This window comes from Oncorhynchus gorbuscha, linkage group LG07 (assembly GCF_021184085.1).
Source record: "Oncorhynchus gorbuscha isolate QuinsamMale2020 ecotype Even-year linkage group LG07, OgorEven_v1.0, whole genome shotgun sequence".
Lineage (NCBI taxonomy): Eukaryota > Metazoa > Chordata > Actinopteri > Salmoniformes > Salmonidae > Oncorhynchus > Oncorhynchus gorbuscha.
In genome coordinates this window covers 73,843,113-73,865,103 of record NC_060179.1, presented here as the reverse complement: position 1 = coordinate 73,865,103, position 21,991 = coordinate 73,843,113, and the positions used below count along the sequence as shown (strand labels likewise).

Here is a 21,991-nt window from a genome sequence, read left to right as displayed (position 1 = left end):
TGGAGCTCTGTCAGAGTTACCATCAGTCACCTCCCAGACCAAGGGCCTTCTCCCCTGATTGCTCAGTTTGGCCGGGTGGCCAGATCTAGGAAAAGTCTTCCAAAACCTTCCATTTATGATGGAGGCCACTGTGTTCTTGGGGACCTTCAATGCTGCAGAAATGTTTTTGTACCCTTCCCCAGATCTTTGCATCGACACAATATTGTCTCGGAGCTCTACAGACAATTCATTTGAGCTTGTGGATTGATTTTTGCTCTGACATGCACTGTCAACTGTGGGACCTTATATAGACAGGTCTGTGTCTTTCTAAATCATATCCAAACAATTGAATTTACCACAGGTGGACTCCAATCAAGTTGTAGAAACATCTCAAGGATGATCAATGGAAACAGGATGCACCTGAGCTCAATTTCGAGTCTCATAGCAAAGGGTCTGAATATTTAGATAAATAAATTATTTCAAAATGTTTATAAATTTGCTTTAAAAAAAATCTAAAAACCTTTTTTGTCTTTGTCATTATGTGTTATTGTGTGTAGATTGCTGAGCATTATTATATCTATTTTTTTAATAAGCCTTTAATGTAACAACATGTGGAAGAAGTCAAAGGGGTCTGAATACTTTCCCAAGGCTCTGTATGTGGAGTATATCATTCCAAACAATATGTTTTAAAATGAGCAAAATCAGAAAGCGTCATTTTGAGATATGAGATGTTTTAATGTTGAATAAATGAATGTGAAGAAAAGAAATTCAGGATGAAGACATACACAATATAAGTAGTATAATGACACCAAGATGTTGTCTGTATCATGTACAGTTCATAGGTCATAGTTCATAGGGTCTTACAGGAGGCATGTAAATATCTAAAAAGGGGCTAAAATTGTCACTTTCATCATGATTTAAAAAAAATGGTTTGTGATACAAATGTAAAAAGTATGTCGATCATCTTTCTTCCCATTTCAGTTTGTATGGGACAATTGCCAGATCAATCTGAGCTACCAAAAATATGTTCCATTGTGATTGTGATCATAGCCTGGGGGGAGCATCCTTCCCAGAAAATGTACAGAGACCAGAGCGGTGTGGAAAATAATTGTCTGCTTCCTGATTATTTTCTAATGTCCATCAAGCAGGTGAAGACTAGGATACATGAAGACTAGAACCAGAAGGAGCTGAAGGGAGATCAATTAATGGAACGGTGTCATTGACTTTTGTAGGATGGGTTGTTATCTGAGTATCTGAGCATTGAATCGTTAGTATGGTTGGTACTGTTGTCTAGCTTTAGAATTAACCTTGAGGTGAGGTAGAAGCAGAATAAGTCTTTAAAAATGCTTTTTTTAAGTATATAATTCATTGTAAAATTGTGTTGAAAGCCACTGCCAAGACTGGCAGGTCTACACAATTAATGTTTCATGCTGTGCACCAGGTACAGACACCAGTAATGGTCCCAGGTTGAAAAAATCTGAATTATTCTTAATGATATATTATTTATATCCTCTAGCTTTGGAGCATTGAATAGAGACGTCTCCCGAATGAACACCACCCATCCCTGCAGCAGATAAATGTAGTAAGATGTTCCCCACATCTTCTTTAGGCATCCACCAGTTGTTGATAAATCATTTTTATGAACTTGGCGCCGCAGTAACATTGTATCACTGACTCTGTTTGGATCAAAGAGTCTTGGATGTCATAATCTCTTGCAAACCCCCTCAAAAAGTAAACACTCCTTCAGTCCTGGTTCTGGTGACCCACAGGGTGTGCAGGGTTTTTCTCCATCCCAGCACTAAAACCCTTTATTCAACTAATCAACTTGTCAACTAACCAATGATTAGTTGTGCATAAAGCTTGCCCTGAGCATAGTCCTGCACCCCTGATCCTGCATGGTACAATCCCAACCGCAGAAGGCAGTGGTGAGAGCCAGGACTGGACTATGCCATTTCAGACCGTGCCGGAGGGGGGACGGGGACGGGGGTAGCAGCCTTTTGTGTATCTACAGCTCAGGTTGTGCAGATCTGTCACCAGCCCAGCACTGCACACAGAGGGGCACACATTGTGTGATGGGGGGGTGGAGAAACGCTAGAGAAAGAACGCTGGAGAAAGAACGCTGGAGAAAGAACGCTGGAGAAAGAACGCGAGGTGTCACAGAGGACTGAGATGAGCCTACAGTAGCTACCCAAAGCCACACTGAAGACCGGACTAAGAGTAGCTAACCAGAGTGGCAATACCTCCAATGGACTTTCCCTTGCTATACAGTGAGAATATAAAGGAAGGATTTGTCCTGCGCTGCTTGACGATGATAAGGAGAGCAGAGTGTGAGACTAACCGGCAGTGGGTTGAAGTGCTGGTCTACGAGGTGTGTGTATCCATAATCGAAGAACGAGTGTCTCAGGACCACGTCAATCCCATGCATCGCTGCCACGCCCAGAGTGTTCAGCCACCTGAAACACACACACGCACACACATGCACACACGCACACACGCACGCACGCACGCATGCACACACACACACACACCCCAGTGGCGGTCAGTGGTGTTTATGATGAGGGAGTACCATTTTTATTTTTCATGAGCTTTGTCTTATTTCTATTACAGCATGTTGGATGACTGTCATTCTTATTCCATTCACCCAGTTCAATGTAACAGTGATAGGATTAGTCTACTACATGATAATGTTATTTTCCCTATACCCATCATGAGGTTGCTACAACCTAGCCTATGAATGAATGTTTACAAAGTAACCTTACGTGCACACAGGTCGAGTGAAACATTTGAGATGACAGACAGTAACACATGGACAGACAGTGACATTTTCAATATCGCCTTGCACACTCTTGCCTGCATCTAGCCTATTTAGGGTGTAATCACTAATCCAACAGTTGCAAATAAGAGTTCCTATTGGACAAATTCATGTATTTTTATACCCATTTCATTTGTTTACGTTTAATTAAGAAACTTTTTCAACAAAATCAGAGGAATGAATACACCTCTGTTCACTTTAATAGCAGCCACGTTGTATTCCTTCTTGCATATATACACTCTCTTCCTCTCACCTTTTCCCTTTGCTTTTGAACTTCAATGAACAACACATCAGCTGTACGTGACCAGGCAAAAATGCTTTCAGTACTTGATTCATTCTCTGATCCTTTGATTGGGTGGACAACATGTCAGTTCATGCTGCAAGGAGGTCTGATATGTTGGAGGACATCCTCCGGAAAATGTCATAATTACTTTGTAAGTCTATGGAAGGGGGTGAGAATCAAGAGCCTCCTAGGTTTTGTATTGAAGTCAATGTACCAGGGGGAGGACGGACACTAGCTGTCCTCCAGCTACACCAAAACAGTGTGTTTTAATCAATTATTTGGTGACGTGAATATATTTAGAATAGTTTTATCTAAAATTGATTACTTTTTCATTGTTTTACAATGTTTATTTTTTATGAAATTCACTGGTTCTCCCCTTCCTCCTCTGAAGATGCCTCCACTGACACACACACAAACACACAAACATACAAACACACAAAAGTGAGAATAATGCCAGAGTGAGATGATACTTTGATTGATGTATAGAGTGATTGATTAATTTATAGATAGATTGATTGTGCTTACAGAAAGCCAGCAGCGTAGGTATCAGAGAGGTTGTTGGTTCCTCCAGCCCATGCCGGACCCACTCCACCCAACCACACCTTCTTACCAGGAGCATGGCTATTCACTACCTGAGAGACACAGAGAGAGTGTGTGAGAGAGGGGGAGAGAGAGAGAGAGAGAGAGAGAGAGAGAGAGAGAGAGAGAGAGAGAGAGAGAGAGAGAGAGAGAGAGAGAGAGAGAGAGAGAGAGAGAGAGAGAGAGAGAGAGAGAGAGAGAGAGAGGGGGATACGGAGGAAAGAGAGCGAGAGATGGAGAGAAAGGGGGAAACAACAGAAAAACGGATGAGATCAAAGAAAGAGAGAGAAAAAAATGAGGAATGAGAATCTCCTTTGTTCAATGACAGCAACATGAGGTCAGAACATTTCATTTAGTAAAAAAAAGAAAATGAATAGAACCTCTGAACTGAGTTGAACGGGACAGTCGATCTCATCCAACTAGTCCCATCCCGCTGGCCCGCAGCCAGATACAGCAGCTAATCTTGGTAAATGGATATCTGTCCCGAGGACCTGTTCTCTCTGTTCTAAACAGCTTCCAGAAAATCTCTCTCTGTTCTAGCATGTCTGCAAACCATTACTACTGGCAGCAAATGGACACACACGCACACACACACAAGCACGTACACCACAAGCATGCTCACACACGTTTACATACATGCTCACACACATATAGCATATACATACTCCATATAGCATATATATACTCTATATAACATATACATACTCGATATAACATATACATACTCCATATAACATATACATACTCCATATAACATATACATACTCTATATAACATATACATACTCTATATAACATATACCTACTCTATATAACATAAACATATATACATACTCTATATAACAAATACATACTCTATATAACATATACATACTCTATATAACATAAACATATATACATACTCTATATAACATATACATATATACATACTCTATAAAACATATACATACTCTATAAAACATATACATACTCTATATAACATATACATATATACATACTCTATATAACATATACATATATACATACTCTATATAACATATACATATATACATACTCTATATAACATATACATATATACATACTCTATATAACATATACATATATACATACTCTATAAAACATATACATACTCTATATAACATATACATACTCTATATAACATATACATATATACATACTCTATATAACATATACATATACACATACTCTATATAACATATACATATATACATACTCTATATAACATATACATACTCTATAAAACATATACATACTCTATATAACATATACATATATATATACATATACATACTCTATAAAACATATACATACTCTATATAACATATACATACTCTATAAAACATATACATACTCTATATAACATATACATATATATACATATACATACTCTATATAACATATACATATATACATACTCTATATAACATATACATATATACATACTCTATATAACATATACATACTCTATATAACATATACATACTCTATATAACATATACATATATACATACTCTATATAACATATAACATATACATACTCTATAAAACATATACATATATACATACTCTATAAAACATATACATATATACATACTCTATATACCATATACATATATACATACTCTATATAACAAATACATACTCTATATAACATATACATACTCTATATAACATATACATATATACATACTCTATATAACAAATACATACTCTATATAACATATACATATATACATACTCTATATAACATATACATATATACATACTCTATATAACATATACATATATACATACTCTATATAACATATACATATATACATACTCTATGTAACATATACATACTCTATATAACATATACATATATACATACTCTATATAACATATACATATATACATACTCTATATAACATATACATATATACATACTCTATATAACATATACATATATACATACTCTATAAAACATATACATACTCTATATAACATATACATATATACATACTCTATATAACATATACATATATACATACTCTATATAACATATACATATATACATACTCTATATAACATATACATATATACATACTCTATATAACATATACATATATACATACTCTATATAACATATACATATATACATACTCTATAAAACATATACATACTCTATATAACATATACATACTCTATATAACATATACATATATACATACTCTATATAACATATACATATATACATACTCTATATAACATATACATATATACATACTCTATATAATATATACATATATACATACTCTATATAACATATACATATATACATACTCTATAAAACATATACATACTCTATAAAACATATACATACTCTATATAACATATACATATATATACATATACATACTCTATAAAACATATACATACTCTATATAACATATACATACTCTATAAAACATATACATACTCTATATAACATATACATACTCTATAAAACATATACATACTCTATATAACATATACATATATACATACTCTATATAACATATACATATATACATACTCTATATAACATATACATACTCTATATAACATATACATAACTCTATATAACATATACATATATACATACTCTATATAACATATAACATATACATACTCTATAAAACATATACATATATACATACTCTATATAACATATACATATATACATACTCTATAAAACATATACATATATACATACTCTATATAACATATACATACTCTATATAACATATACATACTCTATATAACATATACATATATACATACTCTATATAACATATACATATATACATACTCTATATAACATATACATATATACATACTCTATATAACATATACATATATACATACTCTATATAACATATACATATATACATACTCTATAAAACATATACATACTCTATATAACATATACATACTCTATATAACATATACATACTCTATATAACATATACATATATACATACTCTATAAAACATATACATACTCTATATAACATATACATATATACATACTCTATATAACATATACATGCCCTATATAACATATAACATATACATACTCTATATAACATATACATATATATACATATACATACTCTATATTACATATACATACTCTATATAACATATACATACTCTATAAAACATATACATACTCTATATAACATATACATATATACATACTCTATATAACATATACATACTTTATATGACAAACACATACTCTATATAACATATACATACTCTATATAACATATACATGCCCTATATAACATATAACATATACATACTCTATATAACATATACATACTCTATATAACATATACATACTCTATATAACATATACATACTCTATATAACATATACATACACTATATAACAAATACATACTCTATATAACATATACATATATACATACTCTATATAACACATGCATACTCTATATAACAAATACATACTCTATATAACATATACATACTCTATATAACATATACATATATACATACTCTATATAACAAATACATACTCTATATAACATATACATACTCTATATAACATATACATGCCCTATATAACATATAACATATACATACTCTATATAACATATACATATATACATACTCTATATAACATATACATATATACATACTCTATATAACAAATACATACTCTATATAACATATACATACTGTAAAGTTGTTCTTCTGTTGTTTGTAGAAAGTCAGACCGAAATGCAGCGTGTAGGTTACTCATGACATTTAATGAAGAAAATACGGTACATGAAATAACTGAAAATACGAAAACAACAAATGAGAGAAACTAATACAGCCTATCTGGTGACTAACACTAAGACAGGTACAATCACCCACGAAATACAACTCGCACTCAGGCTACCTAAATACGGTTCCCAACCCGAGACAACTAGAATCAGCTGACTCCAATTAGGAATCGCCTCAGGCAGCCAAGCCTAACTAGACACACCCCTAATAATACACACTCCCAATTAATACAAACCCTAATACGAAATACAACATATAAACCCATGTCACACCCTGGCCTACCCAAACATATAACAAAAACACAAGATACAATGACCAAGGCGTGACAGAACCCCCCCCTAAGGTGCGGACTCCGGGACGCACCTCAAGAGCATAGGGAGGGTCCGGGTGGGCGTCTGTCCATGGTGGCGGTTCTGGCTCGGGACGTGGACCCCACTCCATAAATGTCCTAGTTCCTCCCCTACGGGTCCTAGGATAATCCACCTTCTCCGCCGACCATGGCCTAATAGTCCTCACCCTGATCCCCACATAACTGAGGGGCAGCTCGGGACCGAGGGGCAGCTCGGGACCGAGGGGCAGCTCGGGACAGAGGGGCAGCTCGGGACAGAGGGGCAGCTCGGGACAGAGGGGCAACTCAGGATAGAGGGGCAACTCAGGATAGAGGGGCATCTCAGGACAGCGGGGCAGCCCGGGACAGAGGGGCAGCTCGGGATAGAGGGGCATCTCAGGATAGAGGGGCATCTCAGGACAGCGGGACAGCTCAGGACAGAGGGGCATCTCAGGACAGAGGGGCAGCCCGGGACAGAGGGGAAGCCCGGTACTGACGGGAAGCCTGGTACTGAGGGGAAGCTCGGTACTGAGGGGAAGCCCGGTACTGAGGGGAAGCCCGGTACTGAGAGGAAGCTCGGTACTGAGAGGAAGCTCGGTACTGAGAGGAAGCTCGGTACTGAAAGGGAGCCCAGTACAGAGAGGGAGCCTAGTACTGAGAGGAAGCTCAGTACTGAGAGGAAGCTCAGGCAGGACCTGGATGATTAAGGTTGTCTGGCCGATCTAGAAGAACTTGGTAGACTGGCACTTCTGGCGGATCCTGGCAGACTGGCACTTCGGGCGGATCCTGGCAGACTGGTGACGCTGGGCCGACTGGCGGCGCTGGGCAGACAGGAGACTCCGGCAGCGCAGGAGAGGAGAAAGGCTCTGGCTGCGCTGAACAGGCGAGGCGCACTGGACGCGCTGGGCCGACTGGGAGCACTGGTGGCGCTGGACAGACAGGAGACTCCGGCAGCGCAGGAGAGGAGAAAGAATCTGGCTGCGCTAAACAGGCGGGAGACTCCGATAGCGCAGGAGAAGAGAACAGCTCTGGTTGCGCTAAACAAGCGGGAGACTCCGGCAGCGCGGGAGACTCCGGCAGCGCAGGAGAGGAGAAAGAATCTGGCTGCGCTAAACAGGCGGGAGACTCCGATAGCGCAGGAGAAGAGAACAGCTCTGGTTGCGCTAAACAAGCGGGAGACTCCGGCAGCGCAGGAGGGGAGAAAAGCACTGGCTGCGCTGAACAGGCGAGGCGCACTGGAGGCCTGGTGCGTGGTGCTGGAACTGGTGGTACTGGCGCGAGGACACGCACAGGAAGCCTGGTGCGGGAGCTGCTACCGGAGGACTGGTGTGTATAGGTGGCTCTGGATAGACCGGACCGTGCAGGCGCACTGGAGCTCTTGAGCACCGAGCCTGCCCAAGCTTACCAAACACCGTGCGCTCCATAGCATAACACAGTGCCTGCCCGGTCTCTCTAGCCCAACGGTGAGCACAGGGAGTATGCACAGGTTTCCTACCTGGCATAACTATTCTCCCTTTTACCCCCCCCCAATACATTTTTTGGGGTGACTTTCCGGTTTCCAACCGCGTCGCAGTGCTGCCTCCTCATACTCACGCCTCTCCGCTTTAGCTACTTCTATTTCCTCCTTGGGACGGCGATATTCTCCCGGCTGCGCCCAGGGTCCTTTTCCGTCTAATATCATCTCCCAAGACCAGAAGTCCTCATATTGCTGCTCCTCACAATTAACAGGGAGAGTAGGCTCAGGTCTGACTCCTGACTCTGCCACTCTCTCTCTCTGCGCTTTCCCCCGTTACCTACGGTTTTCGCTCTGTATAGCTGTGCTCTCCTTTTCGATTCCATCCGTGTATAGCCCTCTTCGCATATATAACATATACATACTCTATATAACAAATACATACTCTATATAACATATACATACTCTATATAACATATACATACTCTATATAACATATACAAATATACATACTCTATATAACAAATACATACTCTATATAACATATACATACTCTATATAACAAATACATACTCTATATAACATATACATACTCTATATAACATATACATACTTTCTATGACAAATACATACTCTATATAACATATACATACTCTATATAACATATACATGCCCTATATAACATATAACATATACATACTCTATATAACAAATACATACTCTATATAACATATACATACTTTATATAACATATACATACTTTATATGACAAATACATACTCTATATAACATATACATACTCTATATAACATATACATGCCCTATATAACATATAACATATACATACTCTATATAAGATATACATACTCTATATAACATATACATGCCCTATATAACATATAACATATACATACTCTATATAACAAATACATACTCTATATAACATATACATACTCTATATAACATATACATACTTTATATGACAAATACATACTCTATATAACACATACATACTCTATATAACATATACATGCCCTATATAACATATAACATATACATACTCTATATAAGATATACATACTCTATATAACATATACATGCCCTATATAACATATAACATATACATACTCTATATAACAAATACATACTCTATATAACATATACATACTCTATATAACATATACATACTCTATATAACATATACATACTCTATATAACATCTACATATATACATACTCTATATAACAAATACATACTCTATATAACATACACATACTCTATATAACAAATACATACTCTATATAACATATACATATTCTATATAACATATACATGCCCTATATAACATATAACATATACATACTCTATATAACATATACATACTTTATATGACAAATACATACTCTATATAACATATACATACTCTATATAACATATACATACTCTATATAACATATACATATATACATACTCTATGTAACATATACATACTCTATATAAGATATACATATTCTATATAACATATACACATATACATACTCTATATAAGATATACATATTCTATATAACATATACATGCCCTATATAACATATAACATATACATACTCTATATAACAAATACATACTCTATATAACATATACATACTCTATATAACATATACATACTCTATATAACATATACATATATACATACTCTATATAACAAATACATACTCTATATAACATATACATACTCTATATAACATATACATGCCCTATATAACACATAACATATACATACTCTATATAACAAATACATACTCTATATAACATATACATACTCTATATAATATATACATATATACATACTCTATATAACAAATACATACTCTATATAACAAATACATACTCTATATAACATATACATACTCTATATAGACACCTGAAACCCCACCTCTTTAAGGAATACCTAGGATAGGATAAGTAATCCCTCTCACCCCCCCCCCTTTAAGATTTAGATGCACTATTGTAAAGTGACTGTTCCACTGGATGTCATAAGGTCAATGCACCAATTTGTAAGTCGCTCTGGATAAGAGCGTCTGCTAAATGACTTAAATGTAAATGTAAATATAACATATACATACTTTATATGACAAATACATACTCTATATAACATATACATACTCTATATAACATATACATGCCCTATATAACATATAACATAGACATACTCTATATAACAAATACATACTCTATATAACATATACATACTCTATATAACATATACATACTTTATATGACAAATACATACTCTATATAAGATATACATACTCTATATAACATATACATACTCTATATAACATATACATATATACATACTCTATATAACAAATACATACTCTATATAACATATACATACTCTATATAACATATACATATATACATACTCTATATAACAAATACATACTCTATATAACATATACATACTCTATATAACATATACGTACTCTATATAACATATAAATAGTCTACAAAACATATACTATAACATACATTCTAGTGTGTCTCTATTTTTCGTGTTTTTTTTATTTGATCTGACCTAGTACTTATTCAGTGCTCTTCCTTATTCTATTCTGGATGATCTATTTCGTTAACCTTTGATGCACGTACGCACACACTCACACACAATAGGGGGCACACATCATTCTTTGATTGTTTTAATGGGCTTTGGGGGGTCCTTCCCTCTCTTTTACAATGGAGAAGAGTTGGGTATTTTCTACCAGCTCAGAGACTGTGACTCGATCTTCTCAGGGCTAGGCCCCTTTTTTCTCCACTTCCAGTCTGAATGACGTACCCAAAGTAAACTGCCTGTAGCTCAGGCCCTGAAGCCAGGATATGCATACAATTGGTACCATTGGAAAGAAAACATTTTGAAGTTCGTGGAAACGTTAAAATAATGTCGGATAATATAACACAATTGATATGGTAGGAGAAAATCCAAAGAAAAACCAACCAGATGTTTTGTTGTTGTTGAGAGACCATCCTCTTGGAAATGCAAGAGAAATGTCATATTGACAATTAGCTCCCTGGATGGAATTCATATGGCTTCCACATGGTGTAATCAGTCTATGTTCAAGGTTTCAGGCTTGTAACTTCAAAAACAAATAAGAAATATCAGTTTTAGTAGAGGGGCACTGTCTTGGAAATTCGTGTTTGCGCTCGCCATGAAGACATTGCGCACCTGCTAAAATCGGTTTCCAAATTAACATACTTCTTTCAGAAATAAATATTATAGTCTGATTACATTTAAGGGTATCTGAGGTGTAAATAGAAATGTATTTTGACTTGTTGAAACAAAGTTTAGGGGTAGATTTTCGGATTCCTTTCTTTGCAAGTTGAACGAGTGGATTACTCAAATCGATGGTGCCAACTAAACAGACTGTTTTGGATATAAAGAAGGATTTTATCTAACAAATCAACACTACATGTTATAGCTGGGGCGCTTTGGAAGATAAATCAGAGGAAGATTTTCAAAAAGTAAGTGAATATTTAATCGTTATATGTGAATGTATGAAACCTGTGCTGTTGGACACCTGGCCCTAAGAAGTTTTAATTAATTGTGAGCACGACCGTCCCACCCTACAGAGACAGACAGACAGACCGTCCCACCCTACAGAGACAGACAGACCGTCCTACCCTACAGAGACAGACAGACAGACAGCACGACCGTCCCACCCTACAGAGACAGACAGACAGACCGTCCCACCCTACAGAGACAGACAGACAGCACGACCGTCCCACCCTACAGAGACAGACAGACAGACAGACAGCACGACGGTCCCACCCTACAGAGACAGACAGAAAGACAGACAGACAGACAGACCGTCCCACCCTACAGAGACAGACAGACAGACAGACAGACAGACAACACGACTGTCCCACCCTACAGAGACAGACAGACACACAGACCGTCCCACCTTACAGAGACAGACAGACAGACAGACAGACAGACAGACAGACAGACAGACAGACAGACAGACAGACAGACAGACAGACAGACAGACAGACAGACAGACAGACAGACAGACAGACAGACAGACAGACAGACAGACAGACAGATCATCCCACCCTACAGAGACAGACAGACAGACAGACAGACAGACAGACAGACAGACAGACAGACAGACAGACAGACAGACAGACAGACAGACAGACAGACAGACAGACAGACAGACAGACAGACAGACAGACAGACAGACAGACCGTCCCACCCTACAGAGACAGACAGACAGCACGACCGTCCCACCCTACAGAGACAGACAGAAAGACAGCACGACTGTCCCACCCTACAGAGACAGACAGACAGACAGACAGACAGACAGACAGACAGACAGACAGACAGACAGACAGACAGACAGACAGACAGACAGACAGACAGACAGACAGACAGACAGACAGACAGACAGACAGACAGACAGACAGACAGACAGACAGCACAACCATCCCACCCTACAGAGAAAGACAGACAGACAGGTTCTTATGGCCTTTTTTTCTCTCTGAGGGAAGTTACTGCTCTAGAACTTACAGTTGAGACCCATAGAACTGTGTCCTTACAGAGGTTTAGGCCTATGGAGGGAGGTATCAGGCAACAGGGGAGCAGGGGAGAAGCAGGGCAGGTGATTGGTGGAGGCACGTGTAACAGAGGTGATTTGTTGAACCACTCTTACATGATGAGTGACATTGCCTGAGACCTTGTTTCAACCCTTGCCTTTCTCTCACCTTGAGTACTTTAGTGATCTGTTCGGTCAGGGTGTCCAGCAGGCGAGTCTTCAGAAAGTCCTCTGCTTTGGTCACTCTGCTATCCATGTAGTAACTACAGACACAACAAAAACAAACACATACAGAATACAGGTGACTTCTGATAAATGCGCAGGGCGTCTTTTGTGACATCATAGTTAGGTTGTAAACATTAGATTTTTTTTATCTGATGCTAAATGCCCTCACTACATTACTACACTTTGCACATTAAACAGAGTTTACACTTATCAGAAAGTATATTCACCTCATTCTCACAATTATTTAATATTAACATTTAACATTTACTATGTTAGTAAGCTATGTAGATAGTTATTCCCACAAATTATATAGACTTTTTTAATGATTCCTAAAATCATTTATAACGTTCCCCAGCTGAATTAAAAATGTTTTGCCTGATTTGCGTCTCAATCCACCGCATCAGCCAATGGCAGCCTTCAGATGTGGCCAGACTGTGTTTGTCAGACCAAAAGACATCCTGAAAATCAGTCTCCTCACAAAATGTCTGAAGCCTTACAAGACTCATCTGAAGGTAGTTCTGTGCCAGTTTAAAAAACAAATGGAAGTATATGGAAGTATATGGAATTATATGGAAGTAGTTTAGTGGGAATAGTAGTTTAGTGGGAATAACAAAGGGTTACATTTGGTAAATAAATAACATCATGTCCGGATCTTTCTTCTCTCTCTCAGATAGAGGACAGACACTTTAAAACAAACTTCCTTTTGATTGATGTATTTTGCATCTGAGCTCCTAGAGTGTGCGGCTCTCTTTTATTTTCAAGTTTCTACTCCGCTAGCCAGCACCTCGTCTTAATAGGTGTGCGTTTCTTTTTCTTCTATGATGTATGATGTATGTCTGTTATTCAGTGTGTTTCTATGGGCTCATAGCAATAAAGACAAATACAATGTTTCATCAAATATATTTGTAATATATTTATTGGATACCTAAACGGGTCCTAAAATTCTAAATCAAATAGCTAACGGATCCTTGGCTATTTGAGAAGGCCGTGTCTTTGTGAGACGCAGAGTACGTGAATGGATTATCTCCTCGTGTATTGTTCCCACCGTGAAGCATGGAGGAGGAGGTGTGATGGTGTGGGGGTGCTTTGCTGGTGACACTGTCAGTGATTTATTTATAATTCAAGGCACACTTAACCAGCATGGCTACCACAGCATTCTGCAGCGACATGCCATCCCATCTGATTTGCTCTTAGTGGGACTATAATTTGTTTTTCAATAGGAAAATGACCAAAAACACACCTTCAGGCTGTCCAAAAAGGAGAGTGATTGTGGTGCATCAGCTGACCTGGCCTCCACAATCACTCGACCTCAACCCAATTGAGATGGTTTGGGATGAGTTGGACCGCAGAGTGAAAGAAAAGCAGCCATTAAGTGCTCAGCATATGTGGGAACTCCTTAAAGACTGTTGGAAAAGCATTCCTCGTGAAGCTGGTTGAGAGAATGCCAAGAGTGTGCAAAGCTGTCAGAGTGGCTACTATGAAGAATTTATAATCTAAATATACATTTTGATATTTGGACTTTTTTGGTTACTACATGATTCCATGTGTGTTATTTCATAGTTTTGATGTCTTCACTATTATTCTACAGTGTAGAAAATACTAAAAAATAAAGACATACCCTTGAATGAGTTGGTGTGTCCAAACTTTTGACTGGTACTGTAAATACTTCAAACAATTCCATGTAGCTTAGTAGAACCCTCCCCTCCTCCTGAGACAGGGCTTAGAGACTTATGTTAATGATGTACTAAGTACCTGATGTACTAAAAAAATCCACAGGCGCTTATTTCGTTGATCCCTTTTTCCTGCAGCTTCCTGCCCTCTTGATTGTAGAACCTTTCACACATATTTTTCATTTTCTAAACAATTGCTTCTGGTGCTATCTCTAAGATCTGGAAGGTGATGGATGTCCTCAAAGGCGGGGATCCTTCTGACCTAGATAAACTGACCTAGAACTGACTTATATAACTTTATGACTTTATGATCATAGGAATCACCGTGCTGACATATTTATAGATCCAAGGCCTTTGATGCTTTCGACCATCCCTTATTCCTTCAAAGGTTGTCTGAAATGGGCATCGACCAGGCGTGTTGCATGTGGTTTGGGAACTATTGTATCTGTCAAACATGACACAATGCGTGCTTTCTGATGGTGTCAAGTCAAGTTATTTCAATATTACTAAAGCAGCGAATAGGGTGTCGCTCTACCTCTTCCGTCTCTGGCTTCAGTTTTTTACCGAAGCCTACACATGGCTGCCTACACTTGGCTGCCTACACATGACTGCCTACACATGTCTGCCTACACATGGCTGCCTACACTACACAATGGCTGCCTACACATGTCTGCCTACACATGGCTGCCTACACTTGGCTGCCTACACATGACTGCCTACACATGTCTGCCTACACATGACTGCCTACACATGGCTGCCTACACATGGCTGCCTACACATGTCTGCCTACACATGGCTGCCTACACTACACAATGGCTGCCTACACATGTCTGCCTACACATGGCTGCCTACACATGGCTGCCTACACATGTCTGCCTACACATGTCTGCCTACACATGGCTACCTACACATGTCTGCCTACACATGGCTACCTACACATGTCTGCCTACACATGGCTGCCTACACATGGCTGCCTACACATGGCTAACTACACATGGCTGCCTACACATGGCTAACTACACATGGCTGCCTGAGCCATGGAGCAAATAAAATAGGGGGTGTAAACTAATGTAAACATAATCCATTGGATAATTTGTCAAATTTGGATGTTTTTTTTAGCTAGTCTGCATTATAATTATATATGGCTATTTTATAAATGTTCAAATTGCATGACGTGATTGCATTTTAGAAACCCACTCCCCCTGTCGCCACAAGATTAATGGTTTTGACCACTAACCTTTTATGCAAATTGCATTGCCCGGTTCCCCGGGTGTGCAGGGTTTTTTTGACCATTCCATTGACCTAAAGAAAAATCTCCACCCACCCGGGGCACTGGGCCATGCAACACAAACTGGCTCCATATTACTGGAGCTTATATTCTTTCTATTTCTATGGTGGATTCACGGACGCAGTTTAGATAATACATTAATATATAGCTGTGCAGTTTAGATAATGCATTTGTCACGCCTTGGTTATTGTATTTTGTGTTTTTGGTATATGTTTGGGTAAGCCAGGGTGTGACATGGGTTTATATTGTTGTGTTTCGTATTGGGGTTTGTAGTAATTGGGATTGTGTATGATTAGGCGTGTGTCTAGTTAGGCTTGGCTGCCTGAGGCGATTCTCAATTGGAGTCAGCTGTTTATCGTTGTCTCGGATTGGGAACCGTATTTAGGTAGCCTGAGTTCGAGTTGTATTTTGTGGGTGTTTGTACCTGTCCCTGTCTCTCATGACTTTCATTAAAGTCATGAGTAACCTACACGCTGCATTTCGGTCTGACTCTCTTCATACAACAGAGGAACGTAGTTACAGCATTAATGTGTAGCTGTCCAGTTTAGATAATGCATTAATATATAGCTGTGCAGTTTAGATAATGCATCAATGTATAGCTGTGCAGTTTAGATAATGCATTAATGTGTAGCTGTGCAGTTTAGATAATGCATTAATATATAGCTGTGCAGTTTAGATAATGCATTAATGTACGGCTGTGCAGTTTAGATAATGCATTAATATATATCTGTGCAGTTTAGATAATGCATTAATATATAGCTGTGCAGTTTAGATAATGCATTAATATATAGCTGTGCAGTTTAGATAATGCATCAATGTATAGCTGTGCAGTTTAGATAATGCAACAATATATAGCTGTGCAGTTTAGATCATGCAATAATATATAGCTGTGCAGTTTAGATAATACAATCATATATAGCTGTGCAGTTTAGATAATGCATTAATATATAGCTGTGCAGTTTAGACAATGCATTACTGTATAGCTGTGCAGTTTCAATACATTAATATATACAGTTGAAGTCTGAAGTTTACATACACCTTAGCCAAATACATTTAATTTTCCACAATATTCCACAATTCCTGACATTTAATCCAGTAAAGATTCCCTGTCGTAGGTCAGTTAGGATCACCACTTCATGTTAAGAATGTGAATTGTGAGAAAAATAGAAGACAGAATTATTTATTTCAGCTTTTATTTCTTTCATCACATTCCCAGTGGGTCAGAAGTTTACATACACTCAATTAGTATTTGCTAGCATTGCCTTTAAATTGTTTAACTACACGTCAAACGTTTCAGGTAGCCTTCCACAAGCTTTCCACAATAAGTTGGGTGAATTTTGGCCCATTCCTCCTGACAGAGCTGGTGTAACTGAGTCAGGTTTGTAGGCCTCCTTGCTCGCACTCGCACACACTTCTTCAGTTCTGCCCACACATTTTCAATAGGCTTGAGGTCAGAGCTTTGTGATGGCCACTCCAATACCTTGACTTTGTTGTCCTTAAGCCATTTTGCCACAACTTTGGAAGTATGCTTGGTGTCATTGTCCATTTGGAAGACCCATTTGTGAACAAGCTTTAACTTCCTGACTGATTTCTTGAGATGTTGCTTCAATATATCCTCATAATTTTCCATCCTCATGATGCCATCTATTTTGTGAAGTGCAACAGTCCCTCCTGCAGCAAAGCATCCCCACAACATGATGCTGCCACCGCCATGCTTCACGGTTGGGATGGTGTTCTTCGGCTTGGAAGCGTCCCCCTTTTTCCTCCAAACATAACGATGGTTATTATGGTCATTAAACAGTTCTATTATTGTTTCATCAGACCAGAGGACATTTCTCCAAAAAGTACGATCTTTGTCCCCATGTGCAGTTGCAAACTGTAGTCTTGATTTTTTTATGTTGATTTTGGAGAAGTGACTTCTTCCTTGCTGAGCGGCCTTTCTGGTTATGTCGATATAAAACTAGTTTTACTGTGGATATAGATACTTTTGTACCTGTTTCCTCCAGCATCTTCACAAGGTCCTTTGCTGTTGTTCTGGGATTGATTTGCACTTTTCACACTAAAGTACATTCATCTCTAGGAGACAGAAGGTGTCTCCTTTCTGAGCGGTATGACGGCTGCATGGTCCCTGGTGTTTATACTTGCGTACTATTGTTTGTACAGATGAACGTGGTACCTTCAGGCGTTTGGAAATTGCTCCCAAGAATGAACCAGACTTGTGGAGGTCTACAATTTGTTTTCTTAGGTCTTGGCTGATTTCTTTTGATTTTCCCATGATGTCAAGCAAAGAGGCACTGAGTTTGAAGGTAGGCCTTGAAATACATCTACAGGTACACCTCCAATTGACTCAAATGATGTCAATTAGCCTATCAGAAGCTTCTAAAGCCATGACATAATTTTCTGGAATTTTCCAAGCTATTTAAAGGCACAGTCAACTTAGTGTATGCAAGCTTTTGACCCACTGGAATTGTGATACAGTGAATTATAAGTGAAATAATCTGTCTGTAAAACAAATGACTTGTGTCATGCACAAAGTAGATATCCTAACCCGCTTGCCAAAACTATAGTTTGTTAACAAGACATTTGTGGACTGGTTGAAAAACCAAAGTGTATGTAAACTTCCGACTTCAACTGTATCTGTGCAGTGTAGATAATGATTTGATACCTAGCTAGCTAGCTGAGATGATAACAGCTATTTAATCATGTGAATGTGCATGTCCAAATATTAATGACGTCTGGAATCCGACAGTTTCACCGGAATTATCAAATGGCAAGCGTCAGATAAATGTCAACCCTCAACATCAACAGCTTGTATAGGCACTGTTTAGCTGAGACTCATCTCTTGACAGGTGGGCTGGTAGTCTTTTTGTTTATTTCACATGACTTGCTGTCAACTGGAATGGTGCTCACATAACTTTCATTACTGCTGAGCGATTAGTGCTTTTTGAAGTCTGTTCGGTTTTGGTTTGATTATTTAAAAATCATCACTTTTTTTTCAATTATATGTTTTTTTTAAACATGAAATGCATTATGAAATAATGAAATTACAATTATTTTAAAGGAAATTCCAAAGCCCCAAAATAATAAACATGAAATTGTCGAAACAAATATTCCATTATGTCAGGTCCACGTTGGGGAGACACCAATAGAAAAACAGGAAATGACTGAGAAATAAGAAAACATTTCAGTTGTGTATATGACTTTGTTTGACTTTTTTTTCATGAATTAAAGTCATCATCTCATCTCTGTTCAGGCAGTAGCAGTCAGCCAGACAGTTGTCTATGTGCTCCCCTTACTGTACTGTTTTTAGTCATGCACTGTCTCTCTCTGCGTTTTGTCGTGTAGCCTACATTCCTCTCTCATGCGGTCTATGTGTGAATCTAACCTAATGTAATAGGCATATTATGCCTCATTCACATTAACCATAAGCACTCCATTACCTTGCGCCAGATCCAATCCAAAATCGAATCAAATCAAATGTTATTTGTCACATGCGCCAAATCCATCAGGTGCAGGTAGACCTTACAGGGAAATTCCCAATTGAATGAAGACCGTCCACAACGAAAGGGAAACACAATGCCCCCTTGTGGTTGAAGGCATTGTGACACGTTCCCCACATACTTTGAATTTTTCCAATCTCTGCGTCTTCTTCAATCTGGCCATAGTCCGTTGAAGAAAAGGAAGTTACCAAAACACAGAAGATTATAAAAATATGTGGTTTTCAACGATGGATTTATAGGATAGCTAGCAACTTGTAAACAATTATCCATTCGTATAACTGAGTATTATTTTAATAACATGTTAAAAATAATACACATTGGCTGTTAAACCAATCATACTTATTATAGATCCCGTTTTAGTTTATTGTGGTGGTAATGACGTTTGTTTTGATGATAATTATTAGGTGGAGGTTGCTAGCTACGGTATAGCCTAGCTTTTAGCTAGCTGCTTTGTAAGATAGCTGACTTGCTAGAAAGTTATAGAAACAAGTTGAGAAAAATTTAACTAAACAACTGAAACAATATATTTATCCCGTCTTGAATGAAAATGACATATTTTGCAATCTCCCAAAATAAATGTGATCATGTGACGAAAGACTAGGAACCTAAAGGAAAATTTCCGCACTAGGAACGGAATGACTTGATGTGAGCCAATCAGGCGTCCCAACAGTCTGCATTCCATTGACCTCTTGAACTCATCTATGGGGAAGCGAAGAACCTCTTTAACTCATCTATGGGGAAGTGAAGAACCTCTTTAACTCATCTATGGGGACAAGCAAAGAACCTCTTTAACTCATCTATGGGGAATCGAAGAACCTCTTTAACTCATCTATGGGGAAGCGAAGAACCTCTTTAACTCATCTATGGGGAAGCGAAGAACCTATTTAACTCATTGATGGGGAAGTGAAGAACCTCTTTAACTCATTGATGGGGAAGTGAAGAACCTCTTTAACTCATCTATGGGGAAGCGAAGAACCTCTTTAACTCATCTATGGGGAAGCAAAGAACCTCTTTAACTCATCTATGGGGAAGCGAAGAACCTCTTTAACTCATCTATGGGGAAGCGAAGAACCTCTTTAACTCATCTATGGCGAAGCGAAGAACCTCTTTAACTCATCTATGGGGAAGAGTGTAGCGGACATTGGTAGTAACTGGGACATTTTTGTAACGCTTTATTAATTCTATAGTTAAGGGGCGGCAGAGAGGGGTGGTTAGAGCGTTGGGCCAGTTACCGAAAGGTTGCTAGATAGAATCCCTGACCTGACAAGGTAAACATCTGTGGTTCAACCCCTGAACAAGGCAGTTAACCCACTGTTCCCCGGTAGGCTGTCATTCTAAATAAGAATGTGTTCATAACTGATTTGACTAGTGAAATAAAGGTTAAATAAAAATGAAGCAATAACCCCCGATGAGGTGTGGTATATTGGAAAATACACCATGCCTAAGG

At 37.9% G+C, this 21,991-nt stretch overlaps 1 protein-coding gene across 1 annotated transcript in view; it reads right to left on the bottom strand.

Moving 5' to 3' along the window:
- Window positions 1–21,991, bottom strand: part of LOC124039043 (inactive heparanase-2-like) — a 120,593-nt gene that overhangs the window by 38,769 nt on the left and 59,833 nt on the right. The window contains exons 6-8 of the mRNA XM_046354923.1: window positions 14,031–14,124; window positions 3,600–3,706; window positions 2,318–2,432 (exon numbers count right to left, since the gene is read on the bottom strand). Of these exons, the coding sequence (XP_046210879.1) occupies window positions 2,318–2,432; window positions 3,600–3,706; window positions 14,031–14,124 (316 nt within the window). The remainder of the gene's footprint in view (window positions 1–2,317; window positions 2,433–3,599; window positions 3,707–14,030; window positions 14,125–21,991) is intronic.